This window comes from Schistocerca gregaria, chromosome 2, assembly GCF_023897955.1.
Source record: "Schistocerca gregaria isolate iqSchGreg1 chromosome 2, iqSchGreg1.2, whole genome shotgun sequence".
NCBI classification, from domain to species: domain Eukaryota; kingdom Metazoa; phylum Arthropoda; class Insecta; order Orthoptera; family Acrididae; genus Schistocerca; species Schistocerca gregaria.
The window spans coordinates 693,176,394-693,194,048 of record NC_064921.1 but is presented as its reverse complement, the minus strand read 5'-3'; the positions used below and the strand labels follow the sequence as shown (position 1 = coordinate 693,194,048).

The window sequence follows — 17,655 nt, the reverse complement described above, 5'->3', positions numbered from 1 at the left end:
CAATTAATGTCTAAAGTTGTGCTGGAGGGAACTGATACCGTGAATTCTGCATGGCTGTCCATAAATCCGTAAGAGTACGACGGGGAGGGTGAGGGAGAGGGGGGGGGGGGAGGTCTCTTCTGAACAAGGCATGTCAGATATTGAACATAATGCTCAATAACGTTCACGTCTGGGGAGTTCGGTGCCCAGTGAAGTGTTCAAGCTCAGAAGAGAGTTCCTGAAGGGACTCTGTAGCAATTCTGGACGTATGGGGTGTCGAATTGTCCTGCTGCAAGTCCTTTGGAATGGACAAAGGACATGAATGGACGCAGGTGATCAGACAGGAATCTTACGTACGCGTCACCTATCATAGTCGTATCAAGACGTATGAGGGGCCCCATATCACTCCAACTGCACACGCCCCACACCATTACAGACCCTCCACCACCTTGAACAGTCCCCTGCTGACATGAAGGGCCCATGGATTCATGAGGTTGTCTCCCTAACCGTACACATCCATCCGCTCGATACAATTTGGGAGACTCGTCCGACAAGGGAACATGTTTCCAGTTATCAACAGTCCATTGTCGGTGTTGACGGGCCCAGGCGAGGAGTAAAGCTTTGCGTCGGGCAGTTATCAATGGCTCCAAGAGCCCATGATGTTTCGTTGAATGGTTCGTACGCTGACACTTGTTGATGACCCAGCATTGAAATCTGCAGCAATTTGCGGATGGTTTCCACTTCTGTCACGTTGAACGATTCTCTTCAGTCGTCATTGATCCAGTTCTTGCAGGATCTTTTCCTGGACGCACAGACGTCGGAGATTTGATGTTTTACCGGATTCCTGATATTCACGGTGCACTCGTGAAACGGTAGCACGGGAAAATCCCCACTTCATGACTACCTCAGAGATACTGTGTCCCATCGTTTGTGTGCCGACTATAGCACCACTTAAAATTCACTTAAATCTTGATGACCTGTCATTGTAGCAGCAGTAACTTATCTAACAACTGTGCCAGGCACGTCATATCTTATATCGGCGTTGCCGAGCACAGCACCGTATTCTGCCTGTTTATATAACGCTGTATTTGAATACGCATGCAAACACCAGTTTCTTTGGCGCCTCATTGTATTAGTCATACAGAAACAATGAAATGGACTTTTTTCGTATGAAGTTTACGATAATTGAATTTTGTACTGAGAAACATTTTTTCCTTGGGACTGCAGGTTTGAGTTATTCGAGAAAAATGTAAAAAGTGCGCCTTAAACGTACCCTACCCTAACGGCCACAACCCAATCTTCAGAATTTTTGGTACATTGTTCATGACTCTCCCTTCTAGCACTGCAAAAATTTGCGACTACACGATTTTTTCAAAAAATGTTCAAATGTGTGTGAAATCTTATGGGACTTAACTGCTAAGGTCATCAATCTCTAAGCTTACACACTATTTAACCTAAATTATCCTAAGGACAAACACACAAACCCATCCCCGAGACCGAGCGAGGTGGTGCAGTGGTTAGCACACTGGACTCGCATTCGGGAGGACCACGGTTCAGTCCCGTCTCCGGCCATCCTGATTTAGGTTTTCCGTGATTTCCCTAAATCGCTTCAGGCAAATGCCGGGATGGTTCCTTTGAAAGGGCACGGCCGATTTCCTTCCCAATCCTTCCCTAACCTGAGCTTGTATTCCGTCTTTAATGACCACGTTGTCGACGGGACGTTAAACACTAACCACCACAGCCACCACCACCATGCCGAGGCAACACTCGAACCTCCACCGGGATCAGCCGCACAGTCTATGACTGCAGCGCCTCAGACCGCCACTCCGCTAATCCCGCACGGCACGATTTCTTCCCCTAACCTTCTTTCAGTGGTGGGATTGTGCATGTTCTTTCACCCTAACAGTGTTCAGTGACATATATTTCTGGTACTTAAGACATAACTGAACCCCATTAATTTGAATATCAGATATGGAAAGAGATACTTATAGCAGTCGGCTGAAACAGCAGAAAGAATTAGTTATTCTCCACAAATGCTATGCAGCTACCAGTGTGTGTGACTCTTTATTTGGACTGCTGTGCTCTTATAATAATAGCACAAGCTGTCTCACCATAAAGAGTGCAGTCTTCACATCTGTTCACTTACAAACGTCCCTATCCTTGATCGCCGTGCACGGCAGCCACGCGGTCGGGGCACCCTGTCACGGTTCGAGCGGCTCACCTCTTTGAAGTTTCGAGTCCTCCCTCGGACATCGGTGTGTGTATTGTACTTAGCGTAAGTTAGGTTAAGTAGTGTGTAAGCTTAGGGACCGATGACCTCAGCAGTTTGATCCTGTAGAATATTACCACAAATTTCCAAATTTCTGTCCTCGAACGTAGTGCTGAAGTTGTTCCTCACATTTGTACGTTGAATGGCACACTTTGTCTCTCACCTTCTTACGTTAAACAGCATACTTTTGACCAATTTGGAACTGCACCTCTTATGTGGGTGCAACATCCGTCACCTTGGTATGGGTTCTTTGTACAGTACAAATGTGTGGGGGTGGACAACAAAATAAGACGCAAATGTGGAGCGTATCTCTACAGTGCTCGGCCGTTTATTGCTGAGCGTACATGTAAGCGACAAGGGGTGGCTTTCCGCTGCTGTCGTCCCCCTACTTGCGGCAGTGGCAGACGCCCCCTTTGCAGTGTCCGCCCTTGTAGCCTCTGTTCATGGCGATGCAGCGGACGGCGCACATCGAGTCTCCCGCGCCGAAATCGATCAAGGCGTCACACGTGTAGCGCACGTGGCGGTCGCCGTGGTGGTCCTCCGCTGGTGCTGGAAATGAGCAACATAGCTGTCAGCAGTCGGTTACAGACAATTTGGGAATCGAATTTAACCATGAAAAACCCGTGAAAATAATGGTGTTGAGTTTATAAAATTTATGGCGTGTTCTTGCATCACGAGGTTGACTATACCATGTCCCAACCCTGCCACCAAGGAAATTCCTGACAGTACAAGGAGCTGATCCCAGATCCAGTGTATTGAAGTCAGACGTGCTCATCACTCAGCCACGGAGGTGGACGCTTAAGATGATACGGATCATGACAACATGAGAAATGTAATGCGTGATTCACCTGGAGAACAAGAGGCAATGCTGGCAATAGTAAGGAGAGCGAATAACAAGACGACGGTGGAAGTCTTCATGTTAAAATCCTTCTCCCACTTGGATCTGCCTATGCTGCGTACCTGTTGCATGCTCTTCCGCGCCAGCGCGGCGGTATATATAGACACCTGCGTGAGGTCACGTGCATCCTGCAGCAGCCTGGCCCAGTGCAAACAAAATGCATGTAGAGGCATCTTTTGCGACTGAGGTAAGTGTGCACACTATTTGTCTTTCTCAGAAAGAACGACCTTCTACGACGCTGCACGCAAGTTACAACACACGTGTCATCGACAAACAAAGCTAAGGCTTCAGCGACATGCGCCATATATGAACAAAAACAGGAAATGATCAATTGTCACCAAACGGTAACACCTGCAGCAGCCGCGTCGTTTATATTTGGTACAGGAGGAACGAACCTGGTACAACCCATTTCCTCATCTTATTGTCTCAGATTAATGACGAGCACGCCTCTTCTGGAAACTTCCCGTTTGCTGATGCTGTTTCCTCAATCTTTTCCTGTACGGTCATTCGTGGTACGGTGAAGAGCACGCAGCATCTGAGTTGAAATGACACGTATCCGTGTTTTCATTCATGGAAACTTTCCTTTATAGATATCCCAATCTATTTCGACATCCACAAGAACGTTGTAGGCCTATTTAGACGCCTAGATACATTATCAAATATCTGTCAGCAAGTACAAAAATCACATTATATTACATACAGGGTCTGAGCGACGACAAAGAAAAAAATTTTCTTGTTATCCATTGAGTTCTTGACATAATTATCAAAAAACAGCCGTGACATGTGACCATTGCGCGAAGTCACTTTAAGTGGTCACCAGGGACGAACTTGGTAGTTAATCTCTTTTAGGGTGATTGTATTATGTTACTGAACAAATAAGTTAATAAAGGAAAATTGTTCTGTGCTGTGTTCAGGTCTAATGATGTTTCGGTGAACTCCAAAGAATCGCAATAATTAAAAATTAATTCATTCGTGACGAAAGTGATATTGGCAAAATACCCTGAAATTATCCTGTGCAGTACTCCATTCCGAGAATTCAATCTCATGGCTCATCACCGTAATCAAGGTATGACAATTAATGTATCATCTCCTAAGTTATTTACATATGAATCTGTTACTCTGGAGGTGCGAACCCGGTACCGGAACTTTTGTAAAGTCAACATTCCTTTCTTTCTAGTAAGGTGTGGGGTATATGCGCTACCACTTATTAAGTTTATTAATCAGTCGAATGTGTTTCTTTCGCAAAAATCTCTAGGTGGCTAGAAACTGCACAAAATGCGAGCGTTTATCCTACGATATTGCCTGATTAAGAGAAACTATTATTACACATAACTGCTCTCAGATAGTGTGTAGTTGGTAAAGATATGATCACTCATTCAAACGTCTTAATGACTTAGCAAACTGGGTGTCCACAACTATTTGATAGAGACAAATTAAAGACTGAAGGAAAGATTAAGGTTCAATGACACATCAATGGGAAGAATTAATATTAATCACCAATGTAACCTTGCAATACGCAATTAATTCTACTGCAAGTAAGGCGATTTTTATAATCTCGCAGTGGACTTCTCCGCCGGCCGTTGTGACCGAGTGGTTCTAAGCGCTTCTGTCTGGAACAGCGCGACCGCTATGGTCGCAGGTTCGAATCCTGTCTCGGGCATGAATGAGTATGATGCCCTTAGGTTAGTTAAGTTTAAGTGGTTCTACGTTCTAGGGGACTGATGACCACTGATGTTAAGTTCCATAGTGCTCAGAGCCATTTGAACTATTTGTTTACTTCTCCATTTCAGGAAACTATAGACTTGGCTTTACTAACTTCTCAGTGCAAAGAGAAACATTGCGTGAGTCAGCATATGTTTTGTTAGAAGTATAATTGTTTTGCTGGTGCTAGAAACGTGATGTGAAAGAGGAACACGTTAAACTTAAATTTAGCAATGAAATGGTAAGAGACGAAAAGCTTGTGATTGTTCGGCTGAACTTCAAGAAACACTTGCTGAATGTCTCTTATGCTACTTCATTAGGGTTTTCCTCACTTTTTGGACTTTGGTGTCTCTTCACGCACATCCCCTTGTCTTATTCTCTTTGTTTTAAGAAGAATTTTAAGAATTATCCTGTTGATACAGAAGACAGGGAACCCATGCCGCTGTGGCTGAAAAGTTTGCGTCAGTCACTATGTGTTGTTTTCTACAGTTTACGTGGGTGCTTAACTGCTATGAAACACCAAAATTAAATTTTCACTCTGCAGCGAAGTGCGCACTGATATGAAACTTTCTGGCGGATTAAAACTGCGTGCCAGACCGAGACCTGAACTCAGGACCTTCGCCGTTCACAGGGCAAGTGCTCTACCGACTGCCTACCAAAGCATGACACACGACCTGTTCTCAGTACATCATCTCGTACCACGCAGACCTCTCAGAAGTTCTGCTAAACTTGCAGGACTAACACTCGTGGTAGAAAGGATGGCATAAGGTAGAATGTGTCTGAATTCCATAGTAAAAGAACCTTATTTAAGACATCTAAATCTATGCTTAATTTGTTGAATATCTCCAAACTCTTGACTGAAACAAACTCATCGCTCCGCTGCAGAGTCAAAATTTCGTTCTGGAAACATTCTCTAGGCTGTGGCTAAGTCGCACTATCCTTTCTTCCAGGAGTGCTAATCCCACAAGTTTCGCAAGGGGAACTTCTGTGAAGTCTGCAAGATTGGACACGAGGTACTGGCGGAGGAAACACTGTGAGGACAGGCCACGAGTTATGCTCGAATAGGTCACTTGGTTGAACACTTGCCTGCTCGAAGGAAAGGTCCAAAGTTCGAGTCTTGGTATGACACACAATCTTAATCTGTCAACATTTTTAATGTGAGCACACATTTTGCTGCCAGTGAAAATTTCATTCTGGCATATGATAGCAGTCAAGCACACTCATGAAAAGCACTCCGTCATCGGGACCATCTGACCGCCGTGTCATCCTAAGCTGAGGTTGCGGCTAGGAGGTGCATGTGGTCCGCACACCGCTCTCCCGGTCGTTATGATGGTTTTCTTTGACCGGAGCCGCTACTATTCGGTCGAGTAGCTCCTCAATTGGCATCATGAGGCTGAGTGCAACCTGAAAAACGGCAACAGCGCACGGAGGCCTGGATGGTTACCCATACAAGTGCCGGCCACGCCCGTGACGTGACACAACTTCTCGGCCACTTTGGCATGGCTCCTGATCTTTAACTTCAACAAAATAGCACTTAAATTTCTATTTCAAAAAGAGGAAGAAAACTAGGGGGTGTGCGTGAAACAACACTAAATCAGAAAAAAGGGCCAAACTACTACCTCAAATTATGAAATCGCTATGAGCTGAAATTTGGGAAGTTGTGGCGAATTCATTTTCTTTCCATTGCAATCAAGAACAAACATCTTCCACAACTAGTTATAAGCATGCTACAAGCTGATGATAATGGTTTAGTTAAAATACCTGAAGATTTTGGAAAATTATTAATGTTGTCAGAAAAAATTGTATTTTGATATTTAAAGGCGTAGGGCACATTTAAAAAAGTGCAAAATAAGCTGAAATACAATGTCATAACAAAAATTACTACAGAGTTTCACAGGTTTCCACTTCTCACAAGATTAATTGTTGCAACAGAGCATATGGAGCACATGAAATGATAACAGTGAAGCATCAATAGCACAACCGGTTCTGAGGTACCAGGTATCAACCCATGCTGAAACACCCATATTAGGATGTGACGTAGCCTCCACAGAAGACAGTGCAGGCGCTCACTGTGACATCCAGTTTGCTGTACACGTGGCGGATACTGTCCTGGGATCTGTTATGCCACGTCTTCTCTACGTATTCACGCAGTTCTGTAACAGTTGTTGGTTGAGTTTCATCAGTCACTTATCGTCTCATCAGATCCCACACACTCTTAACTGTAGACAAGTCAAAAGATCGTGCTGGCAGGGAAGTTGCTGCTCGTCTTGCAGATCATGTTGAATTTCACAGGCAGTGTGTGGGCGAGCACTATCTTGTTATAACAACACATCACCTTTCATGCACATACCAAGCGCTTGTCAGAGTCCCCTATAGACACACCAAAGGTGAACGAAAGTTGTAGCTTATTTCAGTCCAGACATAAGGCTAGTGTGTCTAGGATGAGTACACTCTACAAGATGGCACTCACCAGGTCTACATCAATCGCGAAAAGGTCTATCTAAGTTCACTTGGAGGCCACCATGATTCGTACGAATACGTAAATTGACTCCAACGTGATTGCACAAACAGACAGGACAACAGTTAAAGAGAATATCTGTATGCACATGTGAACTCACATCGTAAATATGTAATGTTAAAAACTACACTTTTACTCGATAGAAGAAAGTGCATTGCTCGTTATAGCACGCATGTGAATACCGAAAAATATAGAGCTGATAAGATTAAGTTCTTACCTAAGAAGAAGATAGTGGGAATAATCAAATGTAAAAGCAATGTAATAAAATAAATATTGATATAATGTTGGCTGAGGTAAAGGTTTCACCTCAGAAAAGCGTATTAAAGAACCGCACTCGGAGATGCATAACAATACACAGTATATGAAAGGAACTTTACAGGTAGATTAGAACACAAATAAACATAGCGTGCACGTAAACAAAAATCAAGTAGTTAAGATCGAAAATGAGAACAGTTGCTATGAGCTGATTCCCTTTGCGCTATTGCACGTGCCAGGGATGCTCTCTGGTATCTGGGGAAAGGAAGTTTTGTCCTGCCAGGATAGAACCATATCGACGCTTCAGTGCATAAGGCACTTTGCACCACTGGCTACGACTACACCTGCCACTCAGAGCGGAATATTATACGGAGAAGGAAATGTAATTGAATGACTGTACTTGCTGGATGGAATAATTAAGGACTTCTTCACGGAGGAATCACCCTGAATGATAGAATAAAGAACTGTGTATACGTCCACGGCTGGTCTGTCCGCCGCTTGCCCACATGTCTGGTGTCTTCCAGAATATCTATGGACCCTACCATACCTACAGAAAGTCTGGACCCATCATTAAAAGCCAGAACTACTGTTTTCCCACGTCTGAACCACGCCTGCACCAAACCTGCTACAGCAAAAAGCAGTGCGTGCCTCAGTGCTACTAGTCGCGGTGGAAAATGACGAATAGAAACATTCGAATCCTGTTCCTGAGACCGAAGCCATCAGGCGTCAATGTTGAAATAATTTCTTGGAGCTGGTTTGGGGCACATGAAAGCTAGAGGTAATTTGGGAACCCCGGCGAAGATAACAGGCAAGGAGTGGGCCCTGTGAGGCAACGCTGGTGTTTTAAAAGTGTGCTGGATTTATTAAGTTGAGGTTGAGTGATCTTCAGAAAGCAAGAAAATTGTTCTGTCTGTGCAGAAAGCTTCGAAAGAGTTCCCAAGCGCGTTTTAGTGCATGGACTTTGGAACTGGTTAGGTCATTCACCAGGGTAAGCGTTGCAATTTAACTGGTGTGCATGCACTCTGTAGGAAGACATCACATAGCAGAACACGCAGCCTTTGCCTAGATGGAGCTCATGTTTAACACGCTGATCGTTGCACACAAAGTGCTGGATGTTTTACTGCCAGGCCAGGTTAGGCACTTGTTGTTAGGCATGAGACTCACTGTGGCCACCGCCAGACTCACACTGTCAGTCATGCGGTTCTGTATTTGCCACCAGCAACCACTCAGCAGTTAACTTGTTATCAGATGAAGAGGTCTTGACAAGGTCTACCAGAAGGCAATAAATTCCATTTCTTTCCGTGTAAATTTGAAAGTGGTATTTTCGTGCATTACCTTCACCTTATTAACTTTAAGACTGCTATCCTGTTTTAAGAAGAGGACTGCCGGTAACAGCTGCTAGAAACCAGTTCAAGACAATGTAGTGCCAGATTGCAGTGCTCGGTTCCAACCTGATGATTAGATCTAAGAACTTTTTTAAAGTAGTTGAACTGTTTCATTGATTATTGAAATAGTGCTAGTGAAAATTTTAACCATTTTTTTGATCAGAGAGAAGCTGCTGACCCTTATTTAGTGAAGTGCAGAGGAATATCTGCCTGTGCCAAGAAAACGTTTCCGAGTAAATCCATGTAGCAGTACATCTCGTAATTTGTCTAGTGTGTGACCCAGACTAGACACAGAGACAGACTTCTCAGAGATGGCACCATTCTGACAGACGTTAAGCACTGGTGATGTTCCCCCCAAGAAATCTGTAACTCTCCAAAGCAATATTCATCTTTCTTTTCGCGTTGTCTTCTTGTTGCCCTAACTCCTTCTCAGGGTGCCAGCAGTGCTCCAATAACAAGCTGTCAGTCAGATGGCTGGCCTCGCCTCACTGTTCCCAGTGTTGACGATGGTGGGAAAGGTTCATTGTGCCAGCTGTGTGGCAGGTCTTCACCAGTGACAACAGCTGGTGTGGCAGTAACACAGCATTACTGCAGCTGACAGTGATAGCGTTGCCACTACTGCTGCAGTGGTGACGTCATCTGCAGGTCGGCGAAGTTTACCCTGTGGGGAACAGCACGCCGCTCCTCTGGTCTGTTTGTGTACAAGTGACCATCATCTTCTGTTGCCCCTGGGGCAGAGATGGTTGCAGTGTCGGTAGAGGCTGGGATTCGTGTAACGGCGGCAGTGTTGGCTGGCGCCTCTGCCAGTTGGCTGCCTGGGCTTGGAGATCGGGTGGAGCAGCAAACCATCTTCTTCAGAGGCAAGTCACGCAGGCTAGCTTCCTTTGTATTGGGGGCAGAGGGGTGCGTCTTGGTGAGTGAAAATTGACAGCTCTCGTGCTTTAACATGCCTCAGGGAAAGAAGTGTCATGTGGCACTTATGCCTCCTTTTCGACAGCAGATGCTCGGTGCTGACTGACGTCTCGGTCACCCTCAGTAGTTGAAACAGTTTCTGAATCCCTGTGTCTCCTGTGTAATGATAAGCAGAGGAGGTGTCTCCTTTTGTGACCTGAGCGGTTTTATGTATATCACAGACTGCATAGCAAGCCCAGGTTCTTCTTTAACTTTTCCAGGTTCAGCACAATGTGGAAAACCCTTGAACATTACCTTCAATAGCTCCTCAAGGATTGTGGCGTCCATGTAAAATGGCAGCAACAGTGCTGACACAACACTCATCACCTTTGTGGAATTGTCGCAGTTCGAGAGGTGCACACAAACCAATTCTACCCACGCAGTATTGGCGGTGTAGACAGCTGCTGTCCATCTATCAAGTCACTGCGGGAAGCCCCTGTAGTCGACTTTAAACTCAGTGACAATTGGTGGTGCTTTGCGGTCGGTCTGCTTGGAGTCAGACACTGTACCGCGAGGGCTGGTAACATCATTGCTAGGGTGGAAGACGTAAAACGTCGACAGATCCATAGGACGATATTAAAAAGATATGGAGGTAGCTTCATTAGTGAGAGAAGAGTGTATGAGTGGGTAGATACCTTTAATAGTTGACGAACGTCAATCATAGATGAGCAGTGCTCTGGTCGTCCCAGTACAGCCATCTATGACGAGAATGTGGGACACGCTGACGCCATGATTCGTGAGAACCGGTGTAATTCTGTAGAATCTCTAGCCAGGGAACTGAGTAACTGTGTTTGATCCACTCATAGCATTATTAGTGAGATTTTCAAGTTAAATTTTTTTGTGCACGATGGCTGTCTAGGATGTTCACTCGTGAACGCAAAATCATGCATGTACAGGCTGCCACATCGTTTCTAGCGCGATATAACGTTGAAGGTACGACTTTCTGACACATACAGTCACAGGATGCAATGCAGTTATCGATATTACCTATAGTGGTCTTACCTAAATTGTTTTTCTGTTTTTACCTAATGTGACTTCTGTATAACTATGCTTTTCGATGTAACATCGATGTAAATGTTTTATTTCTTATTAATGATAATTTGTGTAATTGTAATTAATCTATGAACATAGTTTCTAAATGATCAGCAAAAAAAGGAGACGCTAAAAATGTAATTGTAATACTGGGTCATTCACAGGGAAAGTAGGGTTATATCATGTAAAACTTGGAGGGAAGACCCTCCGCAACGGATCTGGCTAGGCGCAAATAGAAAAGTTGGATCTGGCGGTCGAGCTGCGAGTCACTCGATGGATAGCAGGCAGAGTGCGCATGTCGTGAAATGAAAGAGGCGAGAACTGCAAGATTATATATTATAGCCATGGATGTGGCCACGAAAGTGGACGAAAAAGTTTTTGGATTGAAAACCGAAATTCTTGACGAATGTAGAAATGGAATATCACGATTGAGAGAGACAGTGGTTGCTACTGAAAAAGAAATAAACGAACAAGAAAATATTTTCTAACAGAAGTGTGGCCAAAACACTTAACAAATTCAAGGCAAGATCTTCGACCTTGTCAACAAAATAAAAGTCCAGTTGTGTCAATGATAGGATTCCTCATAACAAACTATTAGACGGTGAAGAACTCTTTGATCCTGCAAGAGATATACTGGATGCCACCCATTCGATTTTCTGAAAATTTGCGAAAGGACTTTTCCTGAATATTTGACAGATCAGGAAAATATTAACGTAGCCATTAGTGCATTAGCAGGTGATGCTAAACGATGAGTACAAAATCTGAACATTGATCAGATGACTTTTAGTCATCACTCTTGTTACTGACTTGATGCAGCCTGTCACGATTTCCTCTCCTGCGCCAACCTCTTCATCTGAGAGTAGCACTTGCAACCTATGTCCTCACTTATTTGCTGGATTTATTCCATTCTCTGTCTTCTTCTATAATTCTTGCCCTCTACAGCTCCCTCTAGTACCATGGAAGTCAATGCTTCATGTCTTAACAGATGTCCTATCATACTGCCCCTTCTCCTTGTAAGTGTTTTCCACGTATTCCTCTCTTCTTCGATACTGCGCAGAACCGAATGCCATTTTGCCAGTGCTAGTCTGCTTTTGATGTCCTCCTTGCACCGTCCATCATTGATTAATTTGCTGCCTAGATATTAGGATTCCTTAACGTCATCTAGTTCGTGACCATCAATTCAGATGTTAAGTTTGTCGCTGTTCTCATTTCTGCTAGCTCTCATTACTTTCGTCTTTCCATTCTGTACTCAGACTGTTCGTTCCATCCAGCAGATGATAAGATTATTCTTCACTTTGACTCAAGGCAGCAATATTATCAGCGAATCACTTCATTGATATACTTTCACCTTTAATTTTAATTCCACCCCTGATCCTTTCTCTTTATTTCCATCATTGCTTCTTCGGTGTACAGATTGAACATTTGGGGCGAAAGACTACAATCCTACTTTACACCCGTTTTAATCCGAACACATCCTTCTTGGTCGCCCAGTCTTATTATGCCCTCCTATTTTTTTCATAATTTAAAACGTCTTGCATAATATTACATTGTCGAACGCTTTTTCCAGGTCGACAAATCCTGTGAATGTGTTTTTATTGATCATTAGTCTTGCTCCCATTATCCACCGCAATGTCATAATTGCCTCCCTCGTGCCTTTACCTTTCTTAAAGCCAAACTGATTGTCATGTAACACGTCCTCAATTTTTTTTCCATTCTTCTGAATGTTATTCTTCTCATGACATTTAACGAATTCAAACAAAAGTTTACCGAGGAATACTGGTCAGAACGAAATAAGATTGTTTATGGGGAGAATTCATAATGGCTAGGCTGTATGACAACAGCGGCACAAACTCTATGAAGGATTTCTGTGAGTTCTTGTACCGAAAATTGACACGCTTAAGGATATAGGGTACTTTTCCGGCTCAATATTAAGTAAAAATCAACACCTATTTCTTTCAGGCACTGCTTATAATTTATATGTTTTAGAGATTTTTTTGTTGATATCTGGTAACGTAGCACACTTTCCAAAGAAATCAGATGTATTTTGAATATTTTTGAACCTGCTTAGGGTTATTAAAAAATTAAAAAGAAATTGATCCAATTTTTTCATAAAATGCTTCCTCAAATTGATACACCATTTAATCCAGTGTTATACATTCGAAGGGGACCAAATGTTTACCATATATGCATGATATGGTGGCTGAGGTACTAGACGCATTTAATTCCATCAATTATGTATACTACAAGGATAAAAAATATCACATCTTACATTTTAAATTTTATATTTTTTCCTAATAAAAGTGTTATTTTCTCTATAATTTAGTTGATTCTGCAATAAAGCTTAGGTCTACTACATAAGTGTGGACTATTGCAAGCTACAGAAAAAAATAGAGCAATGCTTTATAAACTTCACGAAATATTTGTACCTGAATTCTGAAAAATACAACTAGCAGGAAATTGCTAACGAAGATATGAGTCCAACTGTGCTTCAGAACATTCCTCAAACATAATCTTCATCCTGCACCATTTCTTCATCTTCAGCCTTCCTCTTGGCATTCCTTTTATCACTTCTTGCTGCTTTGGTAACATGAAGAGCGAATCTTTCAGCTTCATGCGCCCTTTGTCCATCACACGCAAGCAGTTGATTTTGTTTATTAGAGCCACATTTTATGCCTAAATTTACAGGACTTCCAACCTTCATATCACTCCAGCATTGAAACATATCACTGCATCTGTTACACCAGCTTTTCATGTATTTACTCCTTCAAAAGTATACTTGGGTAAGCTTTCCCATATGCAATGGTTGAAACTTTCATTTGTATTTTAAGTGCCCCCATGAAGACATTTACTGATCAAAACAGGGTAACTCAGGTCTCTAAAAATTGATTTTGTTTTATTCATAACAGGCTCAGGGAGAGAATGATTATGTTGGTACATTTGACCACTTTCTTTTGCTTTTAGTAACCACACCAAGAATCTGGTTCTTTAGGGCAAAGTCCGTGAACAGTGTGGTCATCTGTGGACAACTTAAGGAAGTAGGTGGCTCATACAGCTTTTCTCATTGCTGTAACATCATTCAGAAGTGTAGTTCGTCTGATGGCCAGTTCATAATAGCTCTGAAGAAGGCCTATTTCAGTTTTTATCAATCTGCCTCTGCCAGACAGAAATTTTCCATCAGATGGCAACTCGCCTTTTATTTCTCCCCGTAGCTTCCTCAATCTAGCACCCATCCTCTTTTGTACATGTCCACAACACTCCAGTTTTGTTACCGAGATATCACCATAAACAGTGAACTCATTAATTTTATTGAATGCGTTAGAGTCTCCATAGCATAGGTACTTCGTATATGTAACGTTATAAACGGGCACCGACCTCTGAAATATTTTTAGAGCTCCATCACACTCCTTATCTCAACTGTAACCATCATAATTCTTAGAACACTGATGTTCAATATGCCCTTCAGTGTAAAATTTGAAATTTTCCTGGTGAATCAACTGCTCAAAAAGATTCTAATTGGCCTACAGTTTGAATCGGACATCACTGCTTTGTTTCGACATGTACTTTCCACAGCTTATTTTATGTTTATCAAGGAATATTTTGAACAGTCTGGCGGTGTCGCCATGGGCAGCCCTCTGCCTCCTCTAGTGACTAACTTTTTTATGGAGGATTTTGAGGAGAGAGCACTTGAATCCTCGGTTTGTAAACCAACTGTTTTTTGGAGATACGTCGATGATACTTCCATAATGTGGCTCCACGGAGAAAAAAAGTTAATGGAGTTTTTTCATCATCTTAACTCCATCCATGAGAATACTCGATTTACTATGGGACTAGAGAAAGACGGCTGCCTTCCATTCCTGGATGTTTTGGTTAAACAAAAGAGTGGCGGCTCGGTGCGACATTCTGTTTATCATAAACCCACTAACACTGATTTGTACTTGAATTCTTCAAGTTGCCATCAGCCATTCTAGACCATGAGTGTACTTAAAACCCTTGTGCACAAGGCACAGTGTCGGATGCAGAGAATTTGCCTAAGGAACTTGCACATTTAAGGACGCTGTTAAGAGACAATGGATATTCGACCCGGCATATTAACAGGGCCTTCTCAACTAGCGCCAGGAACCGGGAAGTGGATAAAGAGGAGAACGCGCCAACCAAGTCCCTAGCTTTTCTTCCCTTCGTTGGAAATATCTCATTCAATATAGCGAGGATTCTTAATAATTTTTCCGGCCGGAATGGCCGAGCGGTTCTAGGCGCTACAGTCTGAAACCGCCCGATCGCTACGGTCGCAGGTTCGAATTCTGCCTCGGGCATGGATGTGTGTGCTGTCCTTAGGTTAGTTAGTTCTAGGTTCTAGGGGACTGATGACCTCAAACGTTAAGTCCCATAGTGCTCAGAGCCATCTTAATAATTTTCATGTGAAAGTGGTTTTTCGTCTGCCTTCTAAGATTTCGGATTTGCTAGGATCGGTGAAGGACGATTTGTTACTGCGGAAGGCGGGAATTTACAAAATACCGTGTCAATGTGGTATGGCCGATACAGGACAGACAACGCGTACAGTGGAAGAGCGTTGTACAGAACATCAACGTTGTACTCACCTACTGCAACCCAGTAAGTCTGCAGTTGCGGAACATTGTATCTCTAACAGACATTCAATGGAGTAAGACCAAACTTTGATTTTGGCCACAGCAGCAGCTTTTTGGGACTCCATTATCAAAGAATCCGTGGAAATACGCATTGAGAGAAATCTAATGAACCGTGACAGTGGTTACCAATTGGATAACGAATGGAATCCCGTCATCTCCGAAATTTGCTCGATACGAAGACGCCAGAAGACTTCGATAGCTGCGGCCAGCAACAATACCGACGGCAGCTGCGTACTGCAGTTCCACCAGCGAGGGCGCTTCATGCACTAACGTCAAATTCACATCATAGGAATTGTGCACAATCTACGAAGTGATTTTCGAGGTAGATTTATTGCAGGATCTACACAGAACAACTAATTTTGACGCTAAACCCTTCCTGTTTCTTCGTTGTTCAGTTATTTCCAGACATCCTACGCTATCACATTGTTTACATTTCCCCATTTCCTCTATCAAAGAAGATAAGATGCCTACATCAACAACAACAAATCCACTACAAACACCGTCAGCGTTAACAAAAAAATGTGAAACATCAGTAGGCGTGCCATGTGTAAGTTTCTTCCCTGAAGAACTGATACATAGGTTACTTTCAATAGTGTGGCTTGATTTGTTTGTGAACTGGTTACCACGGAATTTCGTGTTATTTAATTTCTTGATGCGTGGCATAGTTCGTATTTATTGTACGCTAAGGGATATGAAGTTCCACAAATATATGTAGCAATTCGGCAACAAATATTCAGTAACAGCCCGCATCTCGTGCTCGTGCGTTCTCGCTACCCACGCCCGGGTTCCCGGATTCGATTCCATGCGGGGCCAGGGATTTTCTCTGCCTCGTGATGGCTGGGTGTTGTGTGATGTCCTTAGGTTAGTTAGGTTTAAGTAGTTCTAAGTTCTAGGGGACTGATGATCATAGATGTTAAGTCCCATACTGCTCAGAGCCATTTGAACCATTCAGTAACAAGTGAACAAACTGCTTCAGCGAAACAGAAGTAAATACTAGCAAAAATAATTAATTACAGACACTAGAAACCTGCACTGTTACAAACATATATAATGTATTTACGTATAATCACTGGAAACAGAAAGTACACAGTTCTTTTCAAAATAATACTAGTTTCTGTACCAGAAATAAAGGGGACGTGATGGCATACGTGACTGTAACTTTAAAATTTGGTATATATAGGTTATTTTTTCATTGGAAACTCTATTTTGTACACTCCTGGAAATTGAAATAAGAACACCGTGAATTCATTGTCCCAGGAAGGGGAAACTTTATTGACACATTCCTGGGGTCAGATACATCACATGATCACACTGACAGAACCACAGGCACATAGACACAGGCAACAGAACATGCACAATGTCGGCACTAGTACAGTGTATATCCACCTTTCGCAGCAATGCAGGCTGCTATTCTCCCATGGAGACGATCGTAGAGATGCTGGATGTAGTCCTGTGGAACGGCTTGCCATGCCATTTCCACCTGGCGCCTCAGTTGGACCAGCGTTGGTGCTGGACGTGCAGACCGCGTGAGACGACGCTTCATCCAGTCCCAAACATGCTTAATGGGGGACAGATCCGGAGATCTTGCTGGCCAGGGTAGTTGACTTACACCTTCTAGAGCACGTTGGGTGGCACGGGATACATGCGGACGTGCATTGTCCTGTTGGAACAGCAAGTTCCCTTGCCGGTCTAGGAATGGTAGAACGATGGGTTTGATGACTGTTTGGATGTACCGTGCACTATTCAGTGTCCCCTCGACGATCACCAGAGGTGTACGGCGAGTGTAAGAGATTGCTCCCCACACCATGATGCATGGTGTTGGCCCTGTGTGCCTCGGTCGTATGCAGTCCTGATTGTGGCGCTCACCTGCACGGCGCCAAACACGCATACGACCATCATTGGCACCAAGGCAGAAGCGACTCTCATCGCTGAAGACGACACGTCTCCATTCGTCCCTCCATTCACGGCTGTCGCTACACCACTGGAGGCGGGCTGCACGATGTTGGGGCGTGAGCGGAAGACGG

General features: G+C 43.4%; 1 protein-coding gene across 1 annotated transcript; it reads right to left on the bottom strand.

Moving 5' to 3' along the window:
• Window positions 1–2,547: 2,547 nt before the first annotated feature.
• LOC126334780 (defensin-1-like) lies at window positions 2,548–3,211 on the bottom strand. The gene is made up of 2 exons (XM_049997382.1): window positions 3,097–3,211; window positions 2,548–2,797 (listed from the first exon to the last, which is right to left on the bottom strand). Exons 1-2 carry the CDS (start codon window positions 3,164–3,166, stop codon window positions 2,634–2,636), a joined length of 234 nt encoding a protein of 77 aa, XP_049853339.1. The 5' UTR covers window positions 3,167–3,211; the 3' UTR covers window positions 2,548–2,633.
• Between the last annotated feature and the right edge of the window lie 14,444 nt (window positions 3,212–17,655).

What these genes read in the sequence shown, in the direction of transcription:
- LOC126334780 (XM_049997382.1), bottom strand. Translation starts at nt 3,166, where the DNA reads ATGAAGACTTCCACCGTCGTCTTGTTATTCGCTCTCCTTACTATTGCC. An exon ending in CATTGCCTCTTGTTCTCCAG is followed by an intron (nt 2,798 to 3,096) that starts GTGAATCACGCA and finishes GCTCATTTCCAG; the next exon opens with CACCAGCGGAGGACCACCAC.